General features: G+C 41.0%; 1 protein-coding gene across 13 annotated transcripts in view; it reads left to right on the forward strand.

Annotated features, from left to right (window-relative positions):
* Positions 1 to 10,803, forward strand: part of JMJD1C (jumonji domain containing 1C) — a 164,191-nt gene extending 153,388 nt beyond the window's left edge. For all 13 annotated transcript variants that reach the window (XM_046942820.1, XM_040702360.2, NM_001199546.3 and 10 more), the window contains 8 exons: positions 57 to 225; positions 645 to 735; positions 840 to 970; positions 1,848 to 1,970; positions 3,013 to 3,152; positions 4,491 to 4,667; positions 9,395 to 9,526; positions 9,888 to 10,803. In XM_046942820.1, coding sequence (XP_046798776.1) covers positions 57 to 225; positions 645 to 735; positions 840 to 970; positions 1,848 to 1,970; positions 3,013 to 3,152; positions 4,491 to 4,667; positions 9,395 to 9,526; positions 9,888 to 9,977 — 1,053 coding nt within the window. In that variant the 3' untranslated portion in view covers positions 9,978 to 10,803. The remainder of the gene's footprint in view (positions 1 to 56; positions 226 to 644; positions 736 to 839; positions 971 to 1,847; positions 1,971 to 3,012; positions 3,153 to 4,490; positions 4,668 to 9,394; positions 9,527 to 9,887) is intronic.
* Positions 10,804 to 11,286: the final 483 nt, after the last annotated feature.

Below are 11,286 nucleotides of genomic sequence, written 5' to 3' on the forward strand. Positions count from 1 at the left end.
GGATGTGCTTTTCTCCAGAAAGGATAAGTACTTTTTTTCCTTTTTTCTCTACACAGCCTGTTCTAGTGTCCGGTATGCATAAGAAAATGAACTTCAGCCTGTGGAAAGCTGAGTCCATTAGTCTAGATTTTGGAAACCAGCAAGCTGATATCTTGAATTGCAAAGACAGTATTATTTCAAACACCAACGTCAAGGAGTTCTGGGATGGTTTTGAAGACGTTTCAAGTATGTTATTTTGAATTTATTACTCCATAGACTCTAAACACAGTCGGTGTTAGAAACAACAGTTAATAATATACTTTATCGATCTTGAGGCTTTGAAAGAAATTCAGTTCACCGAGAAAGCTCTAGCCAGTTATTTAAAGAGAGCATAATGAAAACTTGCATTTTGTACCTTAGCAGAATTTGAGATACACTAACAGAGTTTCCTCGGTTAGATCTCACTGAGAAACCAAACAACATAACTGGTTCCTTACCTGGTTGAGTTTGTTTTGTGTTTTTCTTGAATTCTCTGACTTAATAATCCCCTTTCTTATGTATGAAGTCTTGTATAGGCAGGTTAATGTTACAAGCACATATTTTTGTTTAATAACGTAAAACACCTGCAGTATACTCATTCTTAGTAATTCCTGTGTTACTTGCAGAACGGCAGAAAGTGAAAAATGGAGAAACAGCTTTACTGAAATTGAAAGATTGGCCTTCTGGTGAAGATTTCAAGGCTATGATGCCAGCAAGGTATTTGAGTTTAATATTTAGATACTCTAACGTCAGTCTCTGTTGATTTTTATCTCTACATGTAAATGACACAAATTCTTTTTTTTTTTTTTGCCTTTCTTCAGATATGAAGACTTACTAAAAAGTTTACCCTTGCCTGAATATTGTAGTCCAGAAGGGAAATTGAATTTGGCTTCTCATCTGCCAGGATTTTTTGTCCGTCCAGATTTGGGACCCAGACTATGCAGTGCTTATGGTGAGTGTGCCCTAAAAGTGTAGCAGGTAGCTCTTCCCTTAAAACTGCAGAATGTTGTATAATATTGCTTGATAAAAATCTGAGCGTGGTTGGAGGATAGTTACTGACCCAGTGTTGAAGAAATCCTTTACTGACTGGCTTATTAACAGTACCTGTACCTCAGAAACATGGAAGTTTATATTCTTCTGCCTTTCTTCTGATCTTCTCTTCTGCTGTTGCAGTCTCCTCAAGCATATAAATGGTTCGTTACTTTAACACAGAGATCTCATCTTCAGCAATTCCATGTGAGAAAATACTTCACAAAGTATTAGTGTTTATAATTCCAGTCATAAACAAATGGCAGAACTTGTCATAATTTTTATCTGTATTGTATACTGTGCGCTCAGAGATCGGTTCAGAAAATACTGTTTCCCTCAGACCTTCACCAGCTGCTCCTTCTTTGGCAAACAGACTTGTTCAGTTCTGTCCTATAAATGGTTTTAACACCACAAGAAAATAGCTGTGATTTATGAGGACTGTGATATTAAAAAAAAATAATAAATCCATATATCCTTTAAGATAGCAATCAAGGTGTGGATCTGAAGAACTGAATTGTAATAGTGATATGTAATGCTGCTGTAAGGCTTAAGGTTTTTATGTCATTTTGAGTTAAATATATGTTTTTTTTTTTTACGTCTTAGAACTAAAATTTATTTATTTTTCTTTTGGGGGGTTTTTTAGGAAGTTGGTTTATAGCCAGACATCTAAATATATATATACGTGTGTGTGCACATATATATATGTGTGTGTGTGTGTATATATATGTACACGTATATATAAATATTCTTTCCTTTGTATTGATCTTAATTTTACTTTATATTTTTATCTTGTAACATAGGTGTGGCTGCTACTAAAGATCATGATATAGGAACTACAAATCTCCATATAGAAGTTTCGGATGTAGTGAACATCCTCGTTTATGTTGGCATAGCAAAAGGAAATGGAGTACTTTCCAAGTCAGGTAAAGGCAGCTCATTGTAGGAGGTGTGAATAGGTTGAATGATAAGTCACTTTTTAAATTGACACTGCTTTCTTTGAAGTGCCTGAAGTACTTGCTTAAATGTGGGAGATTGCCTCACGGAAGATTTGTCCACAAATGAATTCTATCTGAAATACATTGCCATTTATGAATTATGGAGTTGTATTTGAAAGTCTTCAAACGTATTGTTATTGTTGTTACTACCTGTAAGTGGTGTACCGCTCCTAAGCTGGGGCTGTCAGGCCTAATGGAAGCGCAAGACAAAGGACGTTCTCAGAAACTGCTACTTCTAACATTTATGTCAGGGTGATGTATTTGCCAAATCCTCAGTGCTCCCTTTGGATGCACTGTTTGCATATTCAATCTGGGCTGTGATGTAATTTTTCATCACTGGGGAGCTTAAATTAGTGTATGTCAGTCCTCTCTGTGAGGTTCGTTGCTTTATGTGGAAGTCCTTCAATCACAGAAGTAGTTTCGTTTACTTTCCTTACTCTGTTGTTCTCTGGTTCCATAATAGGCGAATGTAGCTTATGGGTGTGATAATAGAAGTGCAGTCTATGGTTTGCTGTCTTTCTTTTGCCTTGTAAATGCCCAGAGTTAATACTACCAAAACTTATCGCGTGGGCAGAAGTCTTGATTCTTGGCTAGCTGTGCTGCTGAATTGAATTGGTATTGAATAAACAACCACTAACTGTGGAAAAAAACCTTTTTATCTTCTATTTTTCTTGTCCAAGCCATGCTTGTGTATTTCAGGGAGGAGAATATTTCAAGTAGACAGATGTGTTCTATCAAATTCAAGAGAGGTAAAAAATGTTTAAAGACTAAACGTAGCGATAAGGATCATTAGAGCACGTGTGCTCTACTAACTTCCTAAGTACAGACAGGAAGAGAAAGGTCATCTGGGTGCTTCTGTTTTATTTGCCAAACTTTGGTCTGTGTGGTCTCACATGAGAAGTTGGAAAAGATGTTTTGTTTCAGTTCTGCCACTGTTGTGCTCCTCAAAAAAATTTTTGTTAAATCTTAGGAGTACTGAAGAAGTTTGAAGAAGAAGATTTGGATGACCTCTTAAGGAAGCGGTTGAAAGATTCAAGTGAATTACCTGGTGCTTTATGGCATATTTATGCTGGCAAAGATGCTGACAAGATCCGAGAATTTCTGCAGAAGGTTAGATTTACAGGAAAACATGGAGATTATTTTAAACTCTTTCCAAATATGCTGCTTTGTTTTTTTCTTACTAGTGTTTTCATAGTAACCCTTTTCTGAAATAGTTGTGTTATCGGATGCTGAAATACTTGTGAATGGTCCCAATAAAAGAAGAACAACCCCTACAGTCCAGCAGCTTACCAGTCTTCATAAGGACTAGTCTTCATTAGCTCAGACAAAGAACAACATTCCTTGTCTCTTAGTGAAGAGGAAAGCAGTGGGAATAATGTACATGAGGTCAGAAGTCTGCAACACTAGCTACTGTGCAGATCTTCTTTATGCAGCATGTGATGAGCAAGTCAGAGCCAACTTAGAACCCCTTAGGTTCTGTCTTAAAAACGTAGGATGAACGTCTGCCACTGGGCTGATGGCAGCAATCAATGCCGTTACGCAGAGATATCGTGTTGGAGACAGTTTCCTGAGCCCTGCCTGCAGCATGTTTTTGTGTTATAGAAGGCAGTCTTGATGGATGACCTAGAAATACCAAAATATCACCGAAGCAGTTGCTCACAGAAAAATCTACAAAAGAAGCCTTCTCTCCTCTACTGTGGCAGTAATTTGATGAGTTTTACTGCCTAAACTGAAGGGGTCTGTAAGTGAGCTGGAGGCCAGTGTCTCTACTGCAAGCAGAGAACACGTAAGAAATGTAGCAGAAAGATTCTCTCGGACTGTATGCCTGGGTTTCAGTCCCACGGGAGCTGTCCTCTGGTGACGCGAACATTTGCTCTTTGACAAGCTGAACTGTGGGAGAAAATGAGCACTAGCGAACAAAAACACAGCTAATTCCAGGAGGCTATGAATTATACATCCAGTCTTTTCTGTTTATTCAGAAATGTGATGCTCATTAAGTAGACGATGGCCTTTCAGTTTGGAAAAGAGCTGGGAGTGGCTGTGGTGAGCAAACTGGTGAATGCAATAGAATAGGTGGATAATGGATGTTATTTGGAGTTTCTTCTACCAGAGCAATTAAGGGACATGGTGAAACTCTGGAAGCAACAGACTTAAAACGGAAGAGGCACTTTTCATCATGATGGATGGATTGGATCTGTCTTGGTTGTTCAGTTTTTTGTTTGTTTGTTTGTTTTGTAGTCACTGATTCATTAATTAGCAATTGATTGAGGGTGATGCTCGTTCCCCTGCGATTAACTTAATAAGAAATGGTTGTTGCAGTGCCACTGTGTTGGGAAGTATTTTTATTTTTTTTAATATAAATCATGAATGGTACTGCTGCTTTGTAGGTAACCTGCAAACGTTCAGCTTCTTTTAAAAGTAACTTTGAGATCTTTTCTGTACTTACAGATAGCAAAAGAGCAAGGCTTGGAAGTTTTACCAGAGCACGATCCAATACGTGATCAGAGTTGGTATGTGAACAAAAAACTTCGCCAAAGACTTCTTGAGGAATACGGTGTAAAAACCTGTACGGTTATTCAGTTTCTTGGTGATGCTATTATTCTACCAGCAGGAGCACTTCATCAGGTAAAATACTCATGTTCAAAGGCATGCGGGATTCAGTAACATAAGTATCATAAAATAATTCAGATTTGATTTTTTTACTGGTAGCTATTACTGCATAGGAATGCTCTATAAACTTGATCAACTTGTATAGATAACTAGCTGCTACTAACAAAGAATTTCAACATTTGATATGTAAACTGTTCAATTTTTCCTTCAAAATGAAAAAATGTTCATATCATTAGTAACCCCCTTTTCCTCGTGTCATTTCATTTGCAAATTTTCTAAATAAACAGGTGCTAGTTATGACAATGTCAGGTTAACTTCCCTAACCTACCTTAGGTTTACTTGGGCTAGGTAAACCCAAGGTTAACTTAGCCCTGGAGAGGCAGGGAAGGAACCCAAACAGAGTAATACCTGGATGTCAGGTGTCTTCTTGTTTTCTGCCTTCAGCCATAGGGGAATTATGGAGAAAGCTTGGGTGTAATTAGCAAGGTGGTTCTGCAACAGAATGTGGGTGTTGGTTTTCCACTGCACAGTAAGTTCCTTTGTACACAGAAGGTACATCAGTCAGCAGCAGCTGACTGCAGCAGCTTTCCTTACCATCAGAAGCAGCAGTTTCACTTGGGCAGCAGCTAGGCTGATCCTATTTGCAGTTCTGTAATAAGAAGTGTTACCAATAGAGCACCTCTGGAGAAATGATATGTGGATTTGCGTAGCAAGCTTTAGTCCTCAGCACATACATTTTGTTACTTTGCTTTTTTATTACCAAAGAATTTTTCACCAGATGATTCTCTTTGGTTGTTCCTTGTTCCTTCCCCTGTGAATTTTGTCTTGTTAAAACAGGAAGTGGAGCCTGCTTTCTTGCTGCCTTCCCATCTGTCAAGCACCACAATTAGGTGGCTGACAGTCAAGGAGTGAGGAGCATCCCCATCATGCAATAGGGGTTGTAAACCATCTTGCTATTAAAGGTTTATCAGTGATCTCCTCTCGGGTTCAACCAAGGTCAGGCCCTTCTGAAGGCCGTGCCGTTTGGTTTCTTATCTGCAGAGCAGCTTCCAATCACCATCTCTTTGGAGCACAGAGGGAGCAGCGGCTTGCTGTGCCAATGCAGCGGGGTTTTCTGTGTTAAGCTAAAAATAAAAAAAGTCATAGCAGTGACAAATGTCAAGTCCCCAGTCTTATTGGCCTTGGAAAGCAAGAAGTCCCTTTCCCAGACTAGTTTCCTCTGTCATTTTTCTCTTTAGGTGGGTTTCACATGATGGTGTGTTAATCCCAGATGATCTGTGCAGATTTTTTTGTGCCAAAGAAAGTGAGAGAACCCAAATTATCAGATGCTGGGTTGCAGATTGCCTTTCCCCACGCCATGCTCCAGGGGCTGGTGCTTTTAAGCCCTTACAGAAGGGTGAAGGCATGTCTGGCTTGTTGGTATTCTTAGCTTTGTTAGGCTGTAGCAATTTGTATTCCCAGTCAGTAGGATTTGTATTGTCTTCTTCATTAACCTTACTCGGATCTCTTGAAACAAGGGAGATCATCTCAGATACAAGACTGAAAAGGGAACCCACAGAGAATCATAAACACACAGAGAAAATTGTATTATAAAGCGTGAGGCATTTATATAAGGCACACAATACAAAACATGAAGTTGTAAGACTGTTCCAGGCTTCACTGCAGTCTGTAGGTTTCAGAGCCAAAAATAAGACCACTGTCATCTTTATCTCCTTGGCTTCAAACTCCAGATTGCTTTTGAAGTGGTAATGCTCTAGCTTCTGGCACCAAGGAGTTAATAACATGGTGTTTTTAAAACCTTAGTGGGTGAAGCTGAGAACCTTTTCATCTTCAGTAAGTTCCTGTGAATCTGCCACGTAGGAGGAAATGAAAGCATCATGTTCTTTCATGTATATGGTGCTCTATATAAAGATGTATAAATACTGACCTTAGGGATCAGTACCAACACTTCACACATACAGAATGCATTTAAACACTTAAAAATAAGTCTGAACAAGAATATGCACCAGGTTAAGTTTACATGTTAAGCATTTCAGGTTTACATGTTAAGTGTTTCAGATTTACATGCACATAATGAATCTTTAATAGCTAAAACTGGCTAACAGTGGATAGCAAATTTGGTGGTAAATTAACATTTTTATTTTTATTTGCTCATCTGTAATGTTGTGGAACAGAGGAAATGAGGCCAGTGCATGGAGGTAGGGAGCCCATTTGCCTGTGATCACTGTGCGGTGTAGTCAGATGCTTTCATCCTGGAACCAGTTGGGTTTGTTGTCTCATGTTTCTGACTGCTGCCCTAGAATTTTTCTGCACAAACATGGCAGAGGTTGTTCAGATTTCTTTGTTGTACGTGTAGTTTTTCTTTCCAGCTTCTAGGGATTTGCATCTGGCTTAGTTTGTTCTTGGTATTTTATGGTAGCATAAACTGTTCCTTTTGCTTCCAAAAAGCAATAGCACTGGACTAGCCTCTGTGCGGATATGTCCTTGAATATAACTTGAGTCTTGCTAGATAGGTTTGTATCTCCTACTTAGCTGTACCAAGAGGGGATCTCTTTACTTCTCCAGCACTTGTGACAAGGAGCCCTCAGCTCCCCTGTAAGCATTCCTAGCTGAAACAATGGCTTTGTAGTTGTTCTTTGGAAAGATACACCCTTTCTGTGGCTCCGTACTGAGTCATCCTTTGTCACAGTCCTCCTCCAGGGATGCCCTCCCTGGTCTTAGTTTGGTGATACCCAAATTTGCAGTAGTGTGTTGTTAAGACTAAATGCAAAAATTGCTCATAGTAGAACAGGTTATTATAATGTTGTTTTTTTATAGCTGCATTATCTTGATTTAACAGCAGGATTACACATTGTATAATAACCTGCTGCAGGTAGTACGACATCATGGAGATGTTCTGATAAGTGGGAGTGACAGGGCCTGGGGCTTGTGTGTGCAGAGCCTGAGCTGGGAGCTCTGCATGAGGACAGGATGGGGCCAGCTGAGAGCAGGGCAGCCCTAGCCCTGTCCTCCTGCCCTGCTGGTGCTCCAGAATGGCCAAGGGGACACTGCTGCTTCCCATGGGCAGGGGATAAAGCTGTTCGTGAGCTCGGCAGGAACTGGCACAGCCGTGGGAGTGTTGTCATCCTCGCCCTGTGGACCTCAGGGGAGTCGTTGCTAAACATACTTGTGTGTGTCATTCTCAGTTGGTTTTCTAAGTGCATACAAGTAGAACTGCCTGTGGGCTGTCGGCAGGGCATTCCTGTGGTAGCAGGCAGGCAAGGTAAAATCTGCCTTCCCCTGAGATAAGACAGGCACTGCCTGGGAAGGAGGCGTAAGGCACAGCAAAATGAGCGATGTGACGGCAGCAAACACTGTCAGTTCTGTGATGGAGGAAGACTAAATTGGTAACATCTCAGTGAGAGTCTCAGTGAGGAGAAAGTGAAAGAGCTGGGTGGGATTTGCATGCGGCAAAAAGCAAAACAAGGGCGGGTATGGACTTGAAATGGGTGAGAAGCCTGCAAGGGACGGGGGCTGGAGCCAGCCACCCACTGTGCAGCGCGGTTTCTCCTGCGGCTCTAGCAAGTTCCCTGAGCACCAGTGGGCGCCTCTGGTGGCACCTCTGCAGCTCTTTCCTCACCTGCGGCTTCTGCAAGTGGGAAGCTGAGGCTGTGTGGCATCCGCAGAAGGGAACAGTTCTGCTGTGCCTTCTATGTGGTTGCAGAAACCTCACGTGATGCTGGTGTCAAGCTACGTCACTCTTCAGGATTTCACCTGCGAGCTGCCTTATAAACCAGGCAGTGTTTTTTGAAGAAGAAAATAATTTTAAAATGAAGTGCCATGTCCTCAGCTGTGTAGGTCCCAGAGGTTTGTTGAATGTCAGGCATCACAACAGAAACTGGGGGCTGTACATCAAAAACACCTTGATGTTGCTAGACATGGGTTTAAAATCCCCAGAGCTCTTATCAGTATGGAGCAGGGTTGGGACTGCTTGCTGCAGTAGCAGAGGTAGCCCTCCCAACGCCCCAGAACTTGGTAAGTTTGCAGAATTGAGCTTGCACAACTTGATGAGCTGCTGTTAGATTTTGGGGGAGAGGAGGGTGTTGATATGCTGAAGAATGGTGTATGCTGTAGAGGTTTGGGGGTGAAGCACTGTAGTTTATCTGCTGGAAGAAGAAAAAAGGGAACTGGCAGCCAGGCCCAACCAGGGAGCATGTTTTCCTGTCTCCTGCCTCTCCAGATGGGACCTGGTGACAGCAGATGGTTTCTGTTTCTCTCATAGACACTCTCATCTGTAGAAGCAGTGGTTGAAGGAAAAATAAGTGTTCTTCTGGACATCCCTCTGTCCATGGCTTTTTTTTTCCTTTGAAATATACTGACTTGCACGTCCTTCCCAGTGAGCACAGCGAGTTCTGCCTGACAGGTTGGGCACGGCCGCCCAGTGTGTGTGGGTACCTGAGGTGTGCTGATCCAAGGCCCGGCATGCTGCTCTGGAGGTGGCCCTGCAGTGATGCTGGCAGCAGCAGAGGGGGGAATGGCACAGGAGGGTGCGTAGAGCAAATGTCAGCTGGGGGAAGAAGCGCCAGAACAGAGGCAAACACGCATCGTCCCAGGTGTACCTTTCACCAGAAGCCAACTTGTCTAAGTTAATTGCTCTCTACATAAACAGCATAAAGGTGCTCTTCAGTCTGAGAAGCACGTGCTCGTAGAGTAGAATAACCCCAAAATGCTAACAATAGCCGTCCTATTTTTATTTTGGATAGGTGCAAAATTTTCACAGCTGCGTTCAAGTAACCGAAGACTTTGTGTCTCCAGAACATCTTGTACAGTCATTTCACCTAACACAGGAGCTGAGGCTGTCAAAGGAAGAAATCAATTATGATGATAAACTGCAGGTAGGAAATGACTCCTGCTCGGGGAGGTGAAGGCAGGGCGTGCTGGGGCTCATTGAGGTGCGGCACAGCCGTGGAGATCCCTCCTTGCTGCTGTTCACACAGAATAACAATGAGCAGCAGCAGCAGCGCCAGGGGGTGTAAATGACTCTCCCTGGAGTTGCTGCTTTTATTTATTTATTTCACGTTATAATTTAGAATGTGGAAAAAGGTGTTTCCTTTTCCTCTGACTTGGTTCTTCAGCCTTCCTTTTTTTTTTTTTTTTTTTTTTTTTTTAGAAATCCACCCCGCTTAGTCCTAAATGCAGTTATTTGTAGGATGTCCTGAGGAGCGGGTCTTACTAAACTCTCTGATGTTCTTGCAGGTTAAAAATATCTTGTATCATGCAGTTAAAGAAATGGTGAGAGCTTTGAAGATCCATGAAAGTGAAATGGAAGATATGGAAGAAAACTAAGCTCTCTCTGTTGTTTTTTTTTTGTGTTAACGGCAAAAAAAGGGGTTATTTTTTCTAATAGACGAATGGTATGCACACTAATTAAAGCTTCACAAACCATCAGTGCCAAGAAAATATAGTCATCGTATTGTTAATGACACTGCAACGGTAGAGCTTCATATCACAGCCACTGTGACTCTGTGTTAGACTTGCAAACAACAAAGCAGCGTTCTGCTGTCCTGTATTATAATGTACATGAAGTTTGTTAAATGTTAAAGATTTAAGATGATGTATTTATTTTTGGAAAAAAAAAAAAACAAACACAAAATTCTATGCTATATTGTTGATCAAATGTAAATGTGACTTGTACAGTTTGCTAAAATAATTCCGATATTTTTCACTACATTGAGACAGTTACTGTGAGAGTAGGACACAAACACCAGCTATTGCCTGCATTTGGGATCTTGCTGAGTCCGCACAGCAGTCATGTCATAATCTGAAAATTACTGCCAAATAATTGTAAACTTTGTAAAATATAAAGTATATAAAGTAGATATTAAATACAGACACTTCAGTATTTTATTGAAGCTATTCAGTGTACAATTAAACGTTTTCAAAAGGTGTAATTTATTTAAAAATTGTCTCATTTTGGTAAAATTTATGTGAACTTTTAAAGCTAAATATTAAACTTAATATGCTATGTAAATATATACATATATACATTCAATGATGTATTTTTTTAAAACATTGGCTTGCTTTAATTTGTTAAAAGTGCAAGTGTTACACATGCTTTGTACATTGAAGTTGAAAGGGGTTTTACATTTTCCATTAAAAGGACTTTATCAGATGTTGTCTGGTGTTCATTTTCTGTTTGTGGCATCGCTGTGACAGCCCAAGTTGTTCACTCCCAGTAACTGCCAATGTGTCCACTGTAGGTCTTTGGCTCTAACACAGAACAGAGGCATTCTGTGCAGCTGCTGGGCGCCCTTCTGCCCTCTCTGGGTTAGAAGCAAAACTGCCAAGGGAGTGCTGCAGCGCAGCACAGCCCTGGGGCTGAGCCAAAGAGAGTCTCTCAGAATAAAACAACTCAAACATTGCTTATGTTCTGTCTTCAGTAATCCTGTATGTATTTTGGGTGAAGGGGAAAAGGAATTTCTAGTGGAAATCGTTTTTAATAGCATCTTGGCTTTTTGCAGTCCCAGTAATAGTGCAAAGTGGTCTGAAAAGTTGGAATTGTACATCAACCTGTATCACAATTGAACTAGCTGAACATTCTGGTTCCTATGTGCAGTGCTGGAGGCAGCTGTGTGCCACAGCAGGGCAGTCAGTG

The sequence above is a fragment of the Gallus gallus genome, chromosome 6, assembly GCF_016699485.2.
Source record: "Gallus gallus isolate bGalGal1 chromosome 6, bGalGal1.mat.broiler.GRCg7b, whole genome shotgun sequence".
Classification (NCBI taxonomy): Eukaryota; Metazoa; Chordata; class Aves; order Galliformes; family Phasianidae; genus Gallus; species Gallus gallus.